Source organism: Danio rerio, chromosome 19, assembly GCF_052040795.2.
Source record: "Danio rerio strain M-AB ecotype USA chromosome 19, GRCz13ab, whole genome shotgun sequence".
Taxonomy (NCBI): Eukaryota; Metazoa; Chordata; class Actinopteri; order Cypriniformes; family Danionidae; genus Danio; species Danio rerio.
The window spans coordinates 35,914,283-35,936,753 of NC_141039.2; the positions used below are offsets into that span (position 1 = coordinate 35,914,283).

A 22,471-nucleotide genomic window follows, 5' to 3' on the forward strand; every position below is an offset into this window, starting at 1 on the left:
AAAAAAATATATTGTTTAAGGGGGCTAATAATTTGACCCTAAAATGGCTTAAAAATAAAAACTGCCTTTATTCTAGCTGAAATAAAACAAATAAGGCTTTTTCCAGAAGAAAGTATATTATAGAAAATACTGTGAAAAAATCCCTTGCTCTGTTCATCATTTGGAAAATAATTGAAAAAGAAAAGAAAAAAACACAGGAGGGCTAATCATTTTGACTTTAACTGTATGTTTCTCAAATTAACAATGTTTCCAACTCAAATTTCATTAAACTCACCTTAGATCAATTTGCCAAATTAAAATAACTAAATTAACATCAACAGCTCTAAAAGAAATCTCTCTCAAGCTGCTCTCGGGTCAGCCAGCTTTCCTTATGGTTGAGCCTGGATATTAAAAGAAGAGCTCAACAGTAATTAAAATACTTCTGGATCTTATGATTCAGTGTTTTAAAGCGCACTTATGATGAAAATCAAACTATTGTAAGCTGTTTGGTCAGAACTGTGTGTAGGTATAGTGTTTCCTTAGTCATATTGAAGTATTATAAACCCAACAAGTCTCTTTTTAAAAATTTCCTGACATTAAAATAAGATCAAAATCCCAGTGATTTTGAGTCCCACTGCAACGTGATGTAGGACACATGTCCACAGAGCATTCTTTTGCAAAGAACTGGGATAAAAACATTGGTTACAACTCTCTGTGATTTTTATATAAGTTTAAAATGTTTTTGAAACAGAGCATGTTGGTAAAAAAGACAGTAACTAACTCTAACTCTTAACCTCTATAATCACCACAGCCGCATGGTGTCAGTAAACACTAATGTGTCTTTGTGTGTGCTGCAAACGACATTTGTGTGAGACTCATCATTTCAGACAGGCTTGAATAAACACCACTATAAATACATGAAGTAAAGTTACTTGGTATTTTTGACTAATGAGCTGTATTTCAGCTTCATCCAAGTCTGTCTCTGTCACTGACTGCTGTTTATCTGACATCACGCATGATGAGAAGCAGTCACACACGTCGGAACGGTGGGCGGGGAGAAGCGGCTCATTTTCATTTAAACCCACAGGATACAAAATCATCTACAGTATACTCAAAAACAAAAATGGACGCTGTAATAAATAATCTGATGGGTATAATGAGCTGAAACTTTACAGACACATTCTGGAGACACCAAAAGCTTATCATAAATCGTGTAAAAGGGGTAAAATAGGTGCCCTTTAAAAGAGCATTTGTTTGTTAGTGGGTGCACTTTAAGCACCTAAAAATATATGGACTAGAAACACAGGGTTTGTTAAACAGCTGGAGGTATGTAGAAATATCGCAGCCGCTTATGAGTGTCTGTATTGTCACGCGTCATTTGGATTCTCATCCTTTAACGGAGCAGAACCTGGAGGAACCAGACACATCTGGAGAATTCTGCTCTATTCTTTGGAGACGTCCTGTTGAGATGAACACGAACTAGCCGAGTAAAACCAGAGCATATCTGCTGTGGACTGTGAGAGACGATGTAAAAGATACATATATTCTGTATATATCAGTTCACTCCCAGGAGCTCAGAATTATTTCCTCCTTTCAGTGAAGAAATATAATTTTTAATACGCTATCTTATATGAATACATATCAGCTCAGGTCCCTGTGGTTATTAGAGAAGTATATACAGCTCTCTCTTTTTCTTATTCTTTCTATCTATCTTTTTTTTAATGTAATACCTGCATTTTTTGCGTGAGCTCTAAAGCATGGCTAGGTGAGCCTGGGGACATGGCTGATAACACATACAGATGAGACTCAGCTCAGATACGGCTGGCTAAGCGCTTCTGTTTCTGCTTAGCTCGGCTCGGCTCGACTCGACTCTCCGGGCTCAGAACGAGGAGGGTGAAAGAGAGAGAGAGAAAGCAATATTGGAATTTGAAAGGGAGCTATGCTGTCCTTAATCACAGAGCACAATGTACGGTCACTTCGGTCTGATTAATATCAAAGGAATCGGGAAACTACAGCTATGGAAAGGAGCGCACCCCACAACGCATTCTTAGTGCGCTCTCCTCATTTAGAAGAGAAATGCGTGCGGAGACTTATTTGAATAAAATATTCCATTGTGCCGCACTACCCCTATATATGTGAAACACACACAAAAAAAGGTGAATTCGAAATGAGGTTCAGATTCAGTTCACAGCTTTCAGTGATCCCCAAAAGGCTTTCTAAACTGAGGGAAATTAAGACGTTAGCTGGGATTTAAAATGCTTACATTCAAAAACCGTCAGTGGGATCTTGTGTAAAGTACTGTAAAAAAATTGGAATTGGTAAAAAATGTTTTTGAAAGCTTCATATACTATTACTAATACATATTTATTATTATCAAAAATGCAATAAAAGTAATGTTGTAAAATAATATATTTTTAAATGTATAATAAAATATATAGTATATATATATATATATATATATATATATATATAAGTTGAAATCATAATTATTAATACTTTGATTTTATTTTATTTTTTTATATATCTCCCAAATGATGTTTAAAAGAGCAAGGAAATTTTCACAATATGCCTGATAATGTTTTTTCTTCTGAATAAAAGTATTTTTTGTTTCGGCTAGAATAAAAGTAGTTGTTAATTTAAAAAAAAACATTTTAAGGTCAAAATTTTTAGGCCCTTTAAGCTATATTTTTTCAATAGTCTACAGAAAAAAAACATTATTATACAATAACTTGCCTAATACAATAAATTTGCCTGCGTAAAAACTTGCTGGATAAGTCAGCGGTTCATTCCACTGTGGCAACCCCGGATTAATAAAGGGACTAAGCCAACAAGAAAATGAGTGAATATTATTTACTGTCATCATGGCAAAGATAAAAAAAATCGGTTATTAGAAATGAGTTATTAAAACTATTAGGTTCAGAAATCAGAAAATCTTCTCTCCATTAAACAGAAATTGGGGAAAAAATAAACAGGGCTAATAATTCTGACTTCAACTGTATTTATTTATTTTATTTATTTATTTATTTTTTAATTTTTTAATTTATTACAGTCTTTAATGTCACATGACTTTTCTCCAGTGTTTTCTCCAGTGTTTTTTTACTCCAGTGTTTTTGTTAAAATAAAAAATATATGAGTTCAGGATTCCTCATTAAAAACAATATTTAAGTAACAATATTTATATAAACAGCATATATAAGTAAACCCCTCACAAATGTATCTTTTAAGTTCATATTTTTAATAGGACACTATACAATATTATATTCGTGCAGATACATTAAATTATTCAGTACTGAAGCCAAATCTGGAGCTAATCTAACAAAATAACTTACAATAACGGTCCAAAAACTAGTAAAGCCAAATTTATATGTTAGAAAAAAATATTAAATACCGATTTAAAAAATAAATAAATAAATAGAGACACATAAAAATGGAAAAATTTAGTTGAAATTTGTAGGTTTTTTGTTTTATTTTTTTTTTTTGCAATATTTTGCTTGAATTTAATTGTATTCTCTTTCAATTTCTAAATATGTTTGGTGACTAAAATATTATTTTATTACCTATATCTGTATAATAAATGTCTTTTATTTAAATGCACCAAAATACATTGCCTATATTCACTGATTAATGAATAATAATATTAATTTTCAAAATGGGGTGTACTCCATTATGCCCAGCACTGTAAAGGTCTTTATAGTTACTTTCGATCAATTTAATGCAATAATGCAGAATAAAGATCCTTATTTTTTTCTAATTCATATTATAACTTTTGTTCATAAAATGCCTATATATACTTTTATATTTTATATTAAATATATTAATTTCAATTTAAATAAAAAAATGGGGGGAAAAGATTATTAAAAAGTCTTTTGTGTTACGACTGTCGCCTCACAGCAAGAAAGTCGCTGGTTTGAGCATCAGCGTTATCAGTTGATAGATATGGGCCAGTAGGGGCCCTCTGTGCCTACTGGTAGGCTCAGAAGGCTGGAAGCATCCATGCACATGGCTAATCAGCTTTAGATCACATACCGATGCAGCAGGAAGTTAACGAGAATTATTCATAAAATTTTCCATTAATTGTATTTTATTGATATCTACCTATAGTTGGTGGTTCATTCCACTGTGACGACCTCTGTAATAGAGACTAAGCCAAAGGAAATGAATGAATGTTTTGTGGAAAAAGCAAGATTGTGAGACACATGTAAACCACAAGCTCTGTCTGAATCAGAAATGCTAAAGTTCACGAAGAATGAATATAATTAGAATCAGTATTAAAATGTATGAGACTGGGGTAAAATAAAGGCAGCTGTGTTTGGAGGTGTGGGTGGAGGAGAGAGAGGTTGCTTTGAGGAGCATATGGATGGTGATGGATGCGCATTAGCAGCTCATAAAAGCAGCTCATTAGGAAGTTCAGTCTCTTTCAGAGGTAACCGAGGGACAGCTGCCTCACAACACACACACACAAGTACCTGCATCTGCAAACACCTGGACCTGTGACACATGAAAGTGAAGGGCAGCGCAATGTGAAAGCCCCCGGGTTTAGGTGTGTTGCTGAGTGAGTTCTGTAAGTGCACGTCTCTTATGGTCCTCATGTGCTCTGTCAAGACCTCCTTTTCATGACAACAAAGTGCTCGACGGAGTCAAAGAAGCTGCTTTTCTACTTAGCACATTAGATGACAGACTCTTACTGCCTCAGGAGCAGTTTCACGTTCCCCCCCGACCCTCAGCGAGGAAAGCACATAACATCAATGAGCACTGTCCTCAAAAGACGTTTCAATGTCAGATCGTGTGCCTGTGTTGTTGAAGAGGTACAACAACAAAAAGAAAAAAAATACATCTAGTGAGACAACATGGTGCCTGATATTTGTGGAAAGACAATCTGTTGTGTTAAAAGAGGAAAGAAAAGATTTCTACAGTTTCTATCTATCTATCTATCTATCTATCTATCTATCTATCTATCTATCTATCTATCTATCTATCTATCTATCTATCTGTCTGTCTGTCTGTCTGTCTGTCTGTCTGTCTGTCTGTCTGTCTGTCCGTCCGTCCGTCCATCCATCCATCCATCCGTCTCTCTGTCTATCTATCATCCATCCATCCATCCGTCTCTCTGTGTCTATCTATCATTCATTCATCCATTCATCCATCTATGTATATATCTGTGTCTATGTCATCCATCCTACCATCTGTCTATCCGTCTCTCTGTCTGTCCGTCCGTCCATCTATCCATCCATCTGTCAGTTCATTTTCTGTCTGTCTGTCTGTCTGTCTGTCTTTCTATCTGTTAATTTACATTTATCTTTCTCTACTATTCTGTCATTCTGTCCATCCATCAGTCATACATTTCTTCTCCAACCGTTTTGAAAGTGTTTGAATGTTCCACTTAATATTTCAAAAAAGGTTTCTGTTGTTCTTTGTAGTTATTTCTTTTGCCAGTCCAAATGTAAATGCTGTATCTTGTCTACAAATAAGCCCAACTTCCAGATATAGGTCAGAAATATTTAAATGTAATATTACAATGGTCTTTAAAAAGACTTAACTATGACTTGGTGAAACCTGCAGAAGCCTTGTTTTTGGTTCTCACTCTGGATTCATCTTTTCCCCTTCCAGAACCAAAGAGAACGGCTTTGAGCGGGAGCCCCTTCATCCTGAGCACCCCAACAAGAGGCCCTGCACAATAAGCCCGGGACAGCGCTTCAGCCCCTCCAACGGGCTCTCCTACCAGCCCAACGGCCTTCCACACCCCACACCACCCCCTCCACAGCACTACCGTCTGGACGACATGGCTATCGCACACCACTACAGAGATTCCTATCGTCACCCCAACCACCGCGAGCTCCGCGACCGCCCTCGGCCACTGGGTAAGAGACGGCAGCATCTGGAGAAAGTCATTAATAAGAGCGTTACTGTGCTGTAAAAGTTTGATGGTGACTGTGACCATTAAATCCTAACTTGATGAATAAAATATTCCATCTTAATGCAAATCCCCTATAAATTTGGAGGTAAAAACAAGTTTCAAATAAAAAAAATCTCCTCTAAAAAAACTTCCCTCTCTTTACTGTAGCACAAAACTCTCTGAGCACAAACATTTCGTTTGTAGAACTCAAACTTCTTGTGTGTATTGCTATATATATAGACAGTGCTCAACATAAGTGAGTATGTCCCATTTTGAAAATGAACATTTTTATCTATTTTTCAATAAAATATACACAATATATTTCGGTACATTTGAACAAACTGATTTATTAATCAGATATATTTATTAAAAAATATTTTAGTCACAGAAACATCTTTACAAATAGAAAGATAATGCATTTAAATTTATGCAGAATATTGTTATTTAGCCGCTATAGTTTTGCAGCACTTAGCAAAGTTAGCAGGGTGTTAAGCACATGCAATAGAAAAGGACAGATATCAGACTGGCTCCCTTGTATGTCAATCAAACGACAAGTTTCAGTGTGGATGAATGATAGGCTGTCGCCTGTTTTTTTTTTTAATGCCCTATGATCTACCATGCTACATTTGCGATCGACTGGTAGATTGCAATCAACCGGTAGATTGCGATCGACGTGTTAGGCACCCCTGATTTACATCATCATAGCAGTAGATGGCAACATTTATTTATTCATTTTCCTTCAGCTTAGTCTCTATTTCAGAGGTTGCCACAGTAGAATTGACCACCAATTATTCCAGCATATGTTTTACGCATGTAGAAATGCTTTTCTAGCCGCTACCCAGTACTGGGAAACACGCATACACACTCATTCACTACAGCCAATTTAATTCATTCAGTTTACTTATACCACACGTCTTTAGACTGTGGCGGAAACTGGAGCACCTAGAGGAAAGCCACATGAACACGAGGAGAACTTACAAACTCCTCACAGAAATGCTAATTGGCCCAGCTGGGACTCAAACCAGCGACCTTCCTGCTGTGAGGTGACAGTGTTCACCACTGCACCACCATGCTATAATTAGCAACATGTAAAAAAAATTGTTAAAAGTTTTGTTTAAAAAAATTATGTCTAATTATTCATTCAATAGACTTGTTCAAATATTCTGATTCATCAAGTAATGAATCAGGTGAAGTTTTTGAATCATTGAATGATAATACATTTAAATTCATGCTAAATATTGAAGAAAATAGAAAAAACTACCGCATTTAAAAAATATTTTTACATTTTTTGTTTCTCTTGAATTTTGCTCTTTTAAAAAGTATTTATTTAATATTTTCCCTATTTGGGTGTACTCATTTTGGACCGTTATTATAAGTTATTTTGTTTATTATTAGCTCCAGATTTGGCTTCAGTACTGACTAATCTAATGTATATGCACAAATATAATATTGTAAAGCATCCTGTAGAAAATATGAGTTTAAGAGATTTGTGAGGGGTGTTCTCACATAGTATGTTTAGCACTGTATTTACAATATTTACATAAGTGTGCAATTTAAAATACATTACTAAGATTCATTTTAGGAATAAAAGCAAATGAAGGGGCATTTATTCCTAAGCTAAGTTTGCCAGCAGCTCAAATCTCCAAAAAGTCCACCGCGTGCCACTCAGAGTCTCAGAAGTTAACCCAGGCGAGGCTCAGTTGGATCAGGAACATAAACTCCTTTAAAAATGATGTGAGGTTTACATAAAACCTACTCACCCTATCGGGTTTAAATGTGCTAAAAATACTTGAGCACGTTAGCCGGTGATATATGCACCAGATATGCATGAGGCTGGCAGCTCTGGCGTGGCGTGGAGAGAGCGTGCCCGCAGGCTGCACTGGAAAGCGGAGTGAGGGATGAGAGCATGTGAGGAATGAAGAGTGTGTGAGCGATGGAGGATGTCAGGAAGCGGGTGAGCTATGGCTGTGAAACAGACGGGCACGACACGCTGCTGAGGGCAAGCATGAGAAATGGAAAACCGAGGAAAATAGTAACACGTTTAACACTCGCTCTCTCTCTTTCTCTCTTTCTCCGGTTCTGTGTCAGGGATGCACGGCAGCAGCACACGCCAGGAGGAAGTCATAGATCACAGACTCACAGACAGAGAATGGGCAGAAGAGTGGAAGCACCTTGACCATGTAAGAAAAGTAATAACATTTTTTATTACTATCTAAAGTGTGTGTGTGTGTGAGAGAGAGAATGTGAGATAAAGACATGAGAGGGGTGTGCAAGTACATTTCAGTGTTTGCATGTTTTTTTTTCCTGTCACAGAAAGGCATTTTTTTGCAAGTCTCTTTTCTCTGACAGTTTTGAGCAGCATAACAAGATTCCAACACAGCAATATTTAACATCCAAATTTACCCCAAATATTTATTAGAGCTGCACAATTTATCACTCTAAGATTTCATTCCTAAATACCAACAATTAGGAGTTTTTTGGCCGAAATCGATATATGGTTTCCGCTACATTCATTCTGCCATGGCAGGGCGCCATGCCAAAGTTCCTCCTGCTACGGCTACATTACAGCTTCTCATTCAAAACATTTTATTTTTTTAACAGCGGGTAATAATCGCACCAAAATATATTAAAGGGTAAGTGAATTATAACAGCGCAAACTTTTCTGTGACCATAGTAATGCTGTGAGTCATTTGTTTAACCCTTTAAGGTTATCTGGATAAGGGTTGCAACTGAAATCTGCAGGAAGGTGGCTCTCCAGGAACAGGGTTGGCCACCCCTGAATTATGTCATTGTACCAGTAGTTGGCAACATATAACTGTCAAAAAAAATTGTATGTCTAATTGTTCATTCAAGAGACCTGTTCAAAAATGCTGATTCATCAAGTTATGAATCAGGTGAAGTCTTTGAATTATGCACTATAATCATTTTTAACCAAAAGTCATGCATCTATATTACTTGTATTTATTTGTAAACAATTGCCTCAAGTGCGTCAGAAGAACATTAAGTAGAAAAATTGATTTATTGTACATTTGAAAAGTCTCATGATCTATAAGAGCAACCTCAGAGTATTAACTGTCTGTAGCATTGATGTGTGTCAGAATTCTTTTAAGCCCTTCAACATCATGTTTTACTATCTAAATTGGTCATCTCTGTTCAGAGGAGATGTGTTGTTGGTAACACTCCACATGTATATGCCCCACAGCTCCTGAACTGCATTATGGATATGGTGGAGAAGACACGTCGCTCATTGACAGTGTTGCGGAGGTGCCAGGAGACTGACCGAGAAGAGCTCAACTACTGGATCCGGCGTTACAGCGATGCTGAAGACCTTAAAAAAACCAGCAGCACTAGCACCAGTCAGTCAAGACAACAGAGCCCCGCTAGCCAAGAAGGCAATGCTTTAGGTAACTTAAATGCAGCTCTGAGGTCTATTTGTGTCTTAACTTGATAATCTGATCTCTAATAGGGCAGATTTACAGTTCATTGACCAGATTGATTGCAGTATAACGATCTATCAGTTATTTATCCCTGGAAAATATATGTACCACATATTGAGTTGACTGTTAATAAGGTGTCTGTTTTTCTCTTGCTTCCAGAAGTACATAGGGAGCTCCTTCACAGGCCAGTGTCTGGATACGTACCTGAAGAAATCTGGAAGAAAGCCGGTTAGCATGCTGTCTTTGTTATTTTTTTAAACATGCACACACACACACACACACACGCACACACACACACAAGCCCAGGTGGAAAATCAAAGCTAAATTATTCAGACAGAGCTCTTTCAAAAGCCTGTCTATGATTTAAAAGCTCTCTGAAATTCAATCAGTCAGTCAAGTTTGTTATTTGTATGCAGAACTGCAGAGTCAGGTGGGAACCTTGTCAGTGTCACACCAAACTCTGGTGTGATCTCGACATAACAGCTGTTATCCTGAGATCACGGAGATTCATGATTGCAAAAAATAATCAAGAGGAACATTTTATGCACAGCAAAGGATGTACATATCATGCACAAAATATATATGGATCCATATTTATTAATAAAATACAAATATATTCATATTTTTGAATGGACTTAATTCCTTAAGGCTTTTAGAGCTACTAGAATTGCTTCCCTTTGATGCACATATAAAATTATATACTTGATTAAAATATAAATCTAATTAAAGACAAGACTGAGGCTTCCCAGCAGGCACACAATGCCATAAGACGTTAATATTAGGTTAGATTTTGGTCATGAGCAAAATTCATTGTCTATTCAGTTGGGGTGCAACAGTTCAATCAACTCACGGTTCGGCATGTATCACGATTTTAGGGTCATGGTTTTGGTACGGTACAATTTGTGCTATGCTTAGAAAATAATGCCTACAGAACAATTCAAATAACAATAAACATATATATTAGGTAACAAACACCTGACAATGCAACAGCTTCACACATATTACTGTTAATTTGCAAGTTCTGGCATTAATTAAATAAAAGTAGGGCATTTTGAAAATTGCGTCCAATAAAATTGCTTAAAAAATAAACTTCAATTTCCCCTCATCAGTCTCAACCAATTATGCAGATAGTAATTATGTCATACATCTTAATAATTGAGCACTTTTATAGTATTGATTACTTCTGTTTACATTATGCTTGTATTGCCAAGGCACCAACACATTTTATTTATGATTTCTATGATTTTATTAGGATTCCTGAGAGCTCTGTTTCTTTTAGCACCTTCGTGGTGAAAGAAACTTGAGCAAAGAGAGAGCGTCCGGCTTTTCTCTCTTAATTCAGCGGGAACAGTCAGTCGAGAAGAATACTTTTTTTAGCAGACTGCGGTTAAACCGAGTGAATAGTGAATAGCGAGAGTGATCGGATGCAGGAGTACACCCAGCAGAAGCAGGACTAAAGTAACAAACCAAATATAAATAATGCATATTTTGAACCGCGGATCACAGGGCGCACTGAACCATGGAAGGACAATGGGATGATCCCTACTATCCAGTGTCTAAGAACAACATTATTTTGATATCCAATAACAAGGTTGATATTTGGTTGATTTTAGGTTGTGTTGGAAAGTGTCCAAAATCCAACGTCAAGCCAACAACTTAAACCAACGTCATATTGACATCAAATACTGACATTTATTTGTCAGGTATGGCAACCAAAATCCAACGTCTGATAAACGTCATAGGGGTAACGTCCACACAGCGTCACGCTGTTACATCATTAGACGTTGATATGTGATTTTAGGTTGGACATTGACATCAGCCTAACTTTGGATTCTGACGTCAACCCAATTTTTATTTCCAAACAAAACAGAACGTCCCCACGATGTTGGGGTACAACATCAATCTGACGTCATGTTAACGTCTTGTGCCTGCTGGGTTTGCACATTTGAAAAGCAACATTTACAAAAACCTTCAAAAGCAGACCAAGCACATGGAAAAATGTAGCAGATCTTGGAGATCTGTAGCGCATTATGAAACGTCTGTCTGTTTTTGTGGCATTTAATTTGACTCCTGTAACGTTCCAGGAGTCGTGTGCCGGGCAGTTTGGTGATTGGCTTTCACTGGAAGCACCTCTACACATTCCAACAGTGAAGTCAGATCATAAAGCTCTTTTATTGCACTGGCTGAACAGGACACATAAGTGCTCCCAGCCTTTACAGCACTTCAGCACTCCTGCCATTAGCTGTGCAACAGGCTCTCAGCTCTCCACGGCACTCTGTTTTATCACAGCAGAGGAGCTGGTTAAAAGACGGATAAAGATATTAAAAGGCTTTGTTTAAAGAGCAGTTGATCTGTGTGAAATATGACAAGTGATGGATTCTGTAATAGCAGATTGTTTACCTTGGCCTCGGCTTGCTAATACACGACAGACGCATCTGCTTAAGCAGTTTGTCTTCTCTGTGTGGTCTTACCAAAGGCTTTATAAAAGCAAACAAACCTTGCCATGAAAATGACGTTACAGAAGACGCTCATTTGGGGTAATACATTGCCCCTGCGACACAACAGCGGTAATAACACCCTAAACAAATCACCGCAGATTGAAATTCCATCTGAATTGTCAAGACTAAGTGCAGTAAAACGTATCAGGGATTGTGGTGCATTTTCCATAACCTCATCCTCATCGAGAAGACGACTCTGCGCACCAAACCACCATGGTTTTACAATTCAGTCCAGTATTGATGAAATGTCCCTGGCTCTATAATCCCTCATATTCAAGACTGGGGTCTGCATAACCGCAGCCATCCATTTCTTCAGAACAAGAGACTGCCGTGACAGTTTAAGTGCAATAAAGCTCCTTAAGCTTTTTTTCTAAACCATTGTACCCCTCTTGTGATGCATACAGAATCCATGCTAAAACAGTCAAAGCTGCCTTAAAGCCGTCTTCACAAGTTGCCACTATGTACTAAGAGATGCGTGTCTGTTTTTTTTTTTTAAACGAAAGATTGTGTACAGTAGGTGATGAATATTCAAGACTTTTTCTCGCACAGTGCCATATCCTGATCTGCATGGGCCTTTGGGGGTGCAATTGAAATGCATAATTTAAATATAAATTGCCCGATTTGCATATGCAATTAGTCAGGCTGCAGCCTTGAACAATGAAAACAAACAAACACACGAAAAAAGCCCTAGTCTGCTCTTGAGATGAGTTTTCCAGCCAGAAGTATTTACGGTTAATGGGATAACAATGTAAAAGTACAGATTCAAGGAAATGCTTTTATACTTCAGAGAGGAAAATATCAAGGATTACCTGTAATCTGTCTTGTGCACTAGAGTAAACTCTTTGGTTTGAGGCGAAACAAAAGCGCTTTTTCTTGTTTATTTGTATTCAGCGAACATAGAAAGTCGTCTGAGCCCATTCAAATAAAGACTGATGTTTCTAATTAATCCCCAGATTAATCTCGTAGCTGCTTTTGAACAATAGCATCAATTAAACTGACTGAGATGCAGAATAATAAGATGTTGAGTTACTTTCTGTATACACTACTGGTCAAAAAATTGGGGTCAGTTTTTTATTTATTTAGAATATCTATAAATTATGGAAAATTGTCTAGTTTATTTACATTTACTAGATATTTTTGAACTCATTTGTGTAAAATATTTATTTCTTTCAGTTTTCAAATAAAAAAAAAAAACATAAAGAGTTGTATTTATTTATTTGACTATTGGTTAAAATAAACTAAAAAATTTGATGAAAAAAGGTATAACATCGCGTTATCTAGAAATGAGTTAAAAATATGTCTGAAGAGTTTTGGTGTAAAATATTTGACACATTTGTACATATCAGCCACTCCAAACCCTCTAACAGCACTGTTAGGAATTCCTTTTGGGCCAAGTTTTCCTTCAAGAACACAGAACGTTGTTGCTTTTACCACATTAATGGCTTGGAGGATTATTCTCCTTAAGTGCAAACATCTCCACCTTCATATGATAAAAGAAATGTTTAAAGTTGGAAAAAATTTGGTTTTCATTAAGAGGGTCTTCAAAAAATCTTTTTACAAAGCATGGAGACCTTTGTTAAATTATATTGACACTACTAGTCTTAAAGCAGAAGAGAAATAAAGCTTTTTTATTATTTATTTATTTAATTATTTATCTAGTTGTTTATTTATTTATTTGTTTTTTGTGATTTATTTATTTATTTTATTATTATTTTTTTAAATTTACTGTGTTATTTAATATATTGTTTTTTTTATGTTTATTGGTTCTTAGTTGTGAAAATGCAGAACAGTGTTTTACCTATTTTTGTACTCTATAATATTGTTTTTGCACAAAATGCTAATAAATATATTTGATATTTTGACCATTTGTCATTTTATGGCAAAATTACAGAATTTTTATGATAAATATGAAAAAAAAAGGCATCAGTAGTTTGCAGAAAATGATCAATGTTATTTATATATCCAACAAACTGAGATTTTTAGAATGACAGTGTATATTTTGGGTAGTTTTGTTGCCATTTGATGATTCCCTGCAAACATTTTATTTTTATTTTTTATTTGTTTAATAGATGTCTAATTGACATTAAAACGTAGACACGCTAAAACAAGGCTAAACTTGGGCTGTCAGTGAAAATCTAATGAACATCTAAAAATTTTAGGGGTTCCCCTGCGAAGCCTTGCATACTGATACGAACAGCAGGTGTTGAGGATAGCACATAAAATACTAGAAGACATCACACACTCCTTGATCAGATATTTTGAGTGGGTGCCCCCTTTAGGTGAAATTTAAGGACAATAAGATGTTCCACATATTGTTATCAATTTACTTTTGTGCCTGAAGCAATTCTGTTACGTAATAAATGTAGTTAACCGATGGAATATTATTATTAGTTATTATTATTTATTATTGTTATTTAATTTTTTTTTCAGTTTTTTTTTTGTGTTTGTTTACTTGATGTTAAGTGTTGGTGTTTATTGTGTTAAGTGTGTCATTCTTGTTACATGTGAAGCACCACCATGTCAGAATGAATTGCCCCAAGGGGATTCATACACTTTTAATCTAACTAAACTAAACTAAACTAAACTAAACTAAACTAAGAATAGTGCAAAACTAGACTAGTCGTCAAATAGACAGATCAGACAGATCTTATATGTGTAGTCATTCATTTCTGTTTATTTGATGACTGCTCTAGTTTTGGCCTATTCTTAGGCGTCTATTAGATTTTCACTTGCAGCCCAAATTTAGCCTTGTTTTAGCCAAATGACTATGTTTAGACGTCTATTAGACATCTTTTAAAAACAAAAAACAAAAACGCTTGCTGGGTTTTTATTTATTTAACAAAGCACATCTGGATGTGTTTATAGTCTACATTATATTCTCTTTGCACTATCATCTGCTTTTTTCCTGCCATGCCATGGACACTTAAAAGCACTGTGTTCTTTCTGTCAGAAGAGGCTGTGAATGAAGTGAAGAGGCAGGCCATGTCTGAGCTGCAGAAAGCCGTGTCAGAGGCTGAGCGCAAGGCACACGAGATGATCAGCACAGAGCGAGCCAAGATGGAGCGCACGGTGGCTGAGGCCAGGAGGCAAGCAGCAGAGGACGCGCTGTCAGTCATCAACCAGCAGGAGGACTCCAGTGAGGTAACAGCTTGTGCGCCTAGCGCACATTGTTATTATATCAGTGGACAGCTGCAGCATTCACATACCGCACAATGATTCATTGGGATGGTAATATATTCCATCGTTTATTTTATTTTTGCATTAGATATTATCTCTGGGAATTCATTTTATTTTATGATATATACACACATGACATACACACACACTTGGTTGGATTGTTGTATGTCCGTAGCTTAAATTTGATCTCCTCAGTATGTAAATCTTTAGGAAAACATTGAGATCATATGAAAAGCACAGGGGGGAAGAGAAAGCGTGTCCCAGATAATTCCTCATGCAGGCTGGTGTCATGCAGAGTCGAGGAATATAACATTGCATTTATCACCTCAGGCAGAGCGGCGCTCTTCCTTCTCTAAATGAAACATGTGGACAGTTAAGGTGGTACTGATTTGGATGTGGGAAATTGGGAAGGGAGCAGGCGAGTGTCTGCGCACAGCAGGGGTACGGCTCGTTTAATCAGTTAGCAGAGAAAGGCGGCACGCATCTGAGTTTAATTGCACGAGCCATGTTTATGCACCTCTCCCTGGAGGATTTCATCGGTAGCCGTTTATAACAGCGGCTTCTCATCTCTGGGACGCATTCGAGACTTTGTGATAATTGCTCTTATTTGGCCCGGAGACAAACACAAAGAGGCCACAGTGGTAACCTGAGTTTCTGTGTGATCTTTCAGCGTTTTGTAGTTAACCTGTTACAAATGTGTCCTCACATCGCGCCATGTGGAACTGGGTAAAATGGCTGCGTTTTTTATTTTTCTCCCCAGCTAGCTCATTATTTCAGTGTTTTCAAAGAAGGGAGATCCAACGAAAAATAAAGCAGAATTCTCTATTTAGACTTAAACTCAAATGGGAAATGTTTGCTGCTAATGAGCTGAGACTTGCTCTCGTTTTTCTCAAAGATTTACGCATCTATTATTTCCTAATTGGGATAATACCGTGGAAAAAAAATGCATGCGTGTTTTTTTTTTACATATCACAACTTAAACCTTCCTTCCCCCTCTTTTCCACGCAGAGTTGCTGGAATTGTGGGCGCAAGGCGAGCGAGACCTGCAGCGGCTGCAACACGGCGCGTTACTGCGGTTCCTTCTGCCAGCACAAAGACTGGGAAAAGCACCACCACGTGTGTGGCCAGACACTGCAGGCCCAGCAGCAGGGTGAGACCCCTGCCACCGTCAGCTCTTCAGCCACTCCCAGCAGCGGAGCTGGAAGTCCAGCAGACACGCCGTCTGCCGCCGCCACTCCTCGCTCAGCCACACCCGGCACGCCCTCCACCGTGGAGAACACGCCGCGCTAGAGTCCAAGCCGACTCACCTGCCTCACTTGCTCCAAAATGCTAAAGCTAGCGCACTAACAAAGAGAGAAGACTGTACTTACTTTGGGCGATCACCCACAGGAGGTCCATTTCGGGTCATATTGACTTGCCATGATAGAGAACGCAAAGATATTCTTTGTTTGAAATTCTCATTGTCCTTTATTAATGCCACAGCTATTATGGATGACTGTTGGCCATGTCTTTTATTGTTGTTGTGGCTCTCTTGCATTCTTGTAAATAAGAAGACAAATGGAGTAGACAGCCGGGACCTCTTGATGAGTATATTCGACCTCTCCTTCATTTATTTTTTTGGGTTTCCCCTCCTCCTTTGTTCCGTTCTCAAAGCTCTTTATCCAGTAGCTGGGATATGAAACTATTTGACCTCATTAAAGACACTTTAAATGACAAAACCAAGGAAATACTTCACAGCTGATGTAAGCAAAGACTCTGACTTTTATTAGGACAAAAAGACAGCGTTCCTTGTAAAGAAGTCAACACGACGTTCGTCGTTGCCATGAAGGGCATCTGTGTCAGATGTGGTGGAGTAGACGGCGTTTCTGGCTCACGCGCTCAGTTCTGCAGATGTGCAGCAGATTGTGAAGGAACGCAGATGTTCGCCCCTCTTCTGCAAGATAATATCCAGGTCAATGGTCTGAGAAATAAAACGCTGTTTCACTGAGGAATGTAGGGGCGAGGAGCTGGATGTTGAGTAGCACACAGCTTAATGAAGGATGCGCTCTGAGCCCTGATCCCAAATGCAGCTCCCAAAACAGGAAGTGAAGTCATCGGCCCACCAGTGCAGGACTGTCAGAACCTCACTGTGACAGCCGCTGGGAAGCAAAGGGCTGAGGAATTCCCCATAAATCATTGGCTGTTGGAGCTCTCTCCTGTCCCGCCATCAGTCCTCGTTCTGCTTCTTTTTGCCCTTCTAGATCTCATTGTGTTAAACACTTGTGTCCTGTGCCGTCTCCAATGGTTATTTATTGTACATGTGCTGGACAATTGTGACAACGCATTAATAGTTTAAACCACAGTCACAACTTTTTAGTCTTTCTAGGTGCAAAAAGGAAGAACATATTTTCTCTTGTTTTCTCTCTCTCCGTCTCTCTATCTTTCGCAAGCTGCTTTTCTATTCGTATGTGTTTGTGCTAGTCCCCTTGTTGTTCTCTAAGAAGAAGAAAAAACTTTTCCCCCGTTGTCCTCGAAAGGCAAACGCTATCTCTCAGAGCTGCTACTTCGGTCTCATTCAGATGTTTTTCTGAGAACTAGCATGTTACATGGAATGCTAACATAAATGTTTTTGTACATGGGACGTACATAAATGTATTTGCACTGTCACGGTTTCTCTCAGCATGCTTCTTTTGGCATTTTTGTTTTCTCCATAGGGAGCCTCACCTCATAGGTTTTCTTTGGAGTGCTTCGTTACATATCTGTGATTTTCTTTTCTTGTTAAAAAATGGATAAAACCTATGAAAAAAAGCGAAAAAAGACAAAAGACAAAACAGAAGTATCACCACGATCTGCTTTTGTTCACATTTTTCGAAACATTTTGCTTTGAATAGTTAAGGACAGCGCATGCACATGCATACTGAACGCTATGGTATATGTTGTTTTGTTTTCTACAAAAAAAAGAAAAAGTGTACAAAAAAGACACTAAGAAACTAACTTTCCAAATGCAGAGGTGAAAAACAGACAGCTTTAACACTGCAGAGCACCAGGATACACAGTATTACAAAAGACATAACATGGAAGACAGCCAAAGACAGACATGAAGGACCAAAACCTGATTTTATTCAAGATTTAAACATGACAAAAGAGACTCATTCTTGTTTTCTCCACGTGTTTATCAGGGGAAACCACATTGAGCAATGTTTCCATTCCAAAACCTTTAACTCTCCCCTGTCCAGAGCCAGGGCTGTTCAGCTCATAGGGAGGAGGAGCCACTCAAAACCATGTAGCAGTTCCTGAGGAAAGAAGGTTTGATGTGTGGACGATGTAGTCCGAAGGACTGAGCAATAACCGGAAGATGGATCCCACATCTAGATCCCTCGTGGCGAGGTTTTCACAACTGTTTCAATGTCGTCCTTTTTTCCTTCCGTATCGTTTGGATTCGTCTCTCCAAAAGGCTCTTCTTGTTCATGAACGGCGCATAACCAAACCAAGTGTTTCAGCTCAAGATTAAAAGCCATGTGAGAAACTAAACGACACAACCTCGTTGTTGGCTTAAGAGAAAGAGGGGTCTGATTGAGCACTTAAGCCTCATTCACACTATAAGCGACTCGCAGCAGCTAAGCGAAGAGGCCACCACTTATTTCAACAGAGAGTAAGCGAATTCTGGCGACCTAGTCGAGCAACAGCAATTGTTGGCGACCAGGTGGGAGAGTCGAGAGACGCGACAAAGTTGAGAATCCTTCAACTTCATGCAAATGAAGATCGATTTTTCTTGAGCGAAAGCCAATAGGAGCACCAGTAGAACTCTCTACTCGCTCAAAGGCTGGTTGTATTCTCCGTGCTCAAACCTGCGTTTGCAGGTATAGCGACAGGCAGCTACAAAGTCGCTGCTAGTGTGAATGAGGCATTAGCTGGCTCATGGTGCTAAACGCTGTGCTTTTGACCTCTTAGGAGAAGAGGCTGGCTCTGGACGCACTTCCGGCCTCCTCCGGCATGCTACGGTTATTAATCCAAAAATCAAGGGTGTAAGACACCCATCCACATCTCCACAGAATCTGCCAGCTGAGCTGTCTTGAAACTATTTTTGAAATACATGCAGTTAGTGTAGAGTTCAATCAGGGTGACCTGAATAAATAAGCACGGATAAAGCGTTAAGAATCTCCTTCTTCTCCTTCCCACTCTAGTACGTCTGTTTTGCTACAACCTTTTTTCCTCGGTGGCAAAAAGTCTCACTCTACCTCTGACAGCACGTTAGGAGCACCAGTCGCTGAGCGGACACTGGTCTAGTCAAACCAAATGGGCACATGAGAACAGGACTTAAACCCAAAGTTAAAAGCTCATATAGCTGCAAACCATATCACTACTTGGTAACAATGCAGACCTCATGAGAAAAAAAAAAAGCTTAATGGATAGGATATGTAAAATGAAAAAAAAAAAAAAGTTAATTTTAAGTTTATCATGCGTACAAATCACTTTGAGTCGACTCAAAGTAAAAAAAGAAAATATTTCAGAGTGTTGACTTCATTTGATATACACTATAATTCAGTAATGGTCAAAGATGAGAAATGTGATATATTCCTATTGCCCTTCTCTTCTCCTGCACCCCCTTTCCCCCCAGTTTCCGTCTTCTGTTGTGAGATACGCTTGGCCACATGTTGGTGTCATTTAGGTTTGTGTTTATTGGGAATTTGCACCAAACCTGATCGAACAGTTGGTGAATATGCGCATGCCTTTTTTTGCCAGGTGTTCTTGCGCTATTTTGTTTCGCTTTTTTTTCTTTCTTCAGTTTGTAAAGTGAATTCAACTTTGGGATGATAAATGAACATAAAGTGAAATGACTCGGTGGGGTGGGTTCAGGATGGGAAATGATAGGGTTCTTCGAAAAATTTTATTGTGAAAAAAAAAATGAAACTCATGAAAGTCGTTGTGCAATACTTAACGGAAACATGAACCACAGGTTACAGGTGGGCTGGGAGGGTGTGGTCCGTCATCACACCGTTTCAGTATACTCTAGGGTTTTTTGAGTCTACTATGTCTGAACTGTGGTTTCTTGTTTAATCTGTTTTCTTTATTTTATTCTCTCGTTTTTGGGGGGGGGGGGGGGGGCTGTAGTAAATGGTCTGTCAGTCTGTGAATCTTTGCAGTATGATTCTGGTATTGTTGTACTCTTTACTGTGTAATAAATATGTTCATACCTGCATTGGAGACGTCTTTTTGTCTTTGTTTTAGAGTTTGTTATGGGATAGAATGGATTCTGTTTTGTTGCATCAATAACTTTTTTAAGATTAGTATACTTCACATTTTTACATACAAGTTTTAAGAACAACAAATAAAAACTTGACTTCTAGTTGATCATTTGGTATCAGAACTGGGTTATATGAAAGACAAAGGCATCTAGATTACACTTATTTTACCAAAATAAAATGAGATCATTCCTTGATTTTTAATTATTTAATTAGTACAGTAAAATCTGACTTTGCTTAGACAAAAGTCTTGTCACTTAACAGAAATAATGTACAGTATAGAATATAAAGTCATGATGCACTGAAAAAGAATTAATATTGTGTATGACTCCCATGAGCTTGGAGGACTGCATCCATACATCTCTGCAATGACTCAAATAAATTATTAATAAAGTCATCAGGAATGGCAAAGAAAGCAATTCTTTGGATTAATCTTCAATACCTCCTCCTTCCATCTTACCCCAGACATGCTCAATAATGTTCATATCTGGTGACTGGGCTGGCAAATCCTGAAGCACCTTGACCTTCTTTGCTTTCGGGAACTTTGATGTGGAGGCTGAAGTATGAGAAGGAGCGCTATCCTGCTGAAGACTTTGCCCTCTCATGTGGTTTGTAATGAAATGGGCAGCACAAATGTCTTGATACCTCAGACTGTTGATGTTGCCATACTCTCTGGAGATCTCTTTCACACCCTCATACTGAATGTAACCCCGAACCATGATATTTCCTTCACCAAACTTGAATGATTACTGTGAGAATCTTGGGTCCATGCGAGTTCTAATAGGTCTTCTGCAGTATTTGTGATGATTGGGATGCAGTTCAACAGATGATTCATCAGAAAAATCTACCGCTACTTTTCTAAATGATCAACTAGAAGTCAAGTTATAATATGTTGCTCTTAAAGCTGGGAAGACGACAAGACTTTAGTCAGGTAGTGTACAGATATTGTGATGCAAATATCATCAGAATAGTATCCACATATTTGGGGCAGTTTGGCCCTCATGTAACGCCTGTGTCTGGCTATGTTTGACTAGCGTACGTGTCAAAAATTTACTATAAGTTAAGCTTTACCAAAGTGATTCATTTAAAAAAATCTATATAAGAATACAAACTACAAACATTTGAAGTAAATGAATTGTATGGGGAGCATGAATGGGGGTTGTTCAATACTATTAGGACAATGGTGAATGTTTAATTTACTGATTAAATGAAAAACATTCTACACTTTATATTCAAGGACTGATTGCCTGCTTACTAATTGATGTACCAAGAAAAGGTCAACAATATCGGCGTCACGGTGGCGCAATAGGTAACACGATCGTCTTACAGCAAGAAGTTGCTGATTTGAGCCCTAGCTGGGTCACTTGGCATTTCTGTGTGGAGTTTGAATGTTCTCTTCTTGTTTTTGTGGGATGCTCCCTTTTCCTTTATAGTCCAAAGACATGTGCTAGAGGTCAATTGAATTAGCTAAATTGGCTGTAGTTTCCCAGTGATGGGTTCGCAGTTCATTCCTTTGTGGTGACCCCTGATTAATAAAGGGACTAAGCCGAAAAGAAAATGAATGATGGAACAAAGTCAGCAATATTTACCTTACCTGTGACTAGTCATGTTTTGGCTCATCTGTATATACCATAGCAGTGATTCCCAACCCTGTTCCTAGAAATACACCAGCACTACACATTTTCTTAATCACTCTCCTTAATCAAACACATCTGAATCAGCTCATCAGAGCATTAGGAGAGACTCCAAAACCTGAAAAGAATGGGTTGCATATGAGAGACATCCAAAATATGTACTGTTGGTGTGCCTCTAGGAACGGGGTTGGGAAACACTGTACTGTAGTACAGATTATAGACAGCTAAATAAAACAGAAAAAGAGCTGCCTCCATATGCAAACCCATTTCCGCCACATAAAAACCATGCTTTGGTAAATCATAATTACGACATACTAATCGTAATTACTTGCATGCCATAATTGTTTTTAAAACTACTGGAAGTAAGAGAGGTTCTGTTAAAGGCTGAGTAAATTGTGCTTCAGTATGTATGTATACATGAATCGAGAAAAGCTTGAAGTGAAATTACGCTTTCATAGGCCATTGAAAGGCCTTCTACACCCAGCGTAAGTGGCCTTGAGTATTGAAGAGTAAATGCTCTCTGAAGGGAAGCTATTAGCGTGGAAGGTCTGTATTTAAAGTGTCACTTAATTCCCATGTCCCCCATTTTACATTTTACCTAATGTTGAAATGTTAATACGTCCAATATTCA

At 38.0% G+C, this 22,471-nt stretch overlaps 1 protein-coding gene across 50 annotated transcripts in view; it reads left to right on the forward strand.

Moving 5' to 3' along the window:
• The window catches only part of runx1t1 (RUNX1 partner transcriptional co-repressor 1), a 233,037-nt gene extending 212,874 nt beyond the window's left edge, over positions 1–20,163 (forward strand). For 14 of the 50 annotated variants that reach the window (XM_087295005.2, XM_087295008.2, XM_087295004.2 and 11 more), the window contains 6 exons: positions 5,587–5,837; positions 7,961–8,061; positions 9,075–9,276; positions 9,469–9,537; positions 14,758–14,948; positions 15,993–20,163. In XM_087295005.2, the coding sequence (XP_087151131.1) occupies positions 5,587–5,837; positions 7,961–8,061; positions 9,075–9,276; positions 9,469–9,537; positions 14,758–14,948; positions 15,993–16,274 (1,096 nt within the window). In that variant the 3' untranslated portion in view covers positions 16,275–20,163. The remainder of the gene's footprint in view (positions 1–5,586; positions 5,838–7,960; positions 8,062–9,074; positions 9,277–9,468; positions 9,538–14,757; positions 14,949–15,992) is intronic. The other 36 variants (XM_087295024.2, XM_087295020.2, XM_087295028.2 and 33 more) reach the window with 8 other exon arrangements.
• Positions 20,164–22,471: the final 2,308 nt, after the last annotated feature.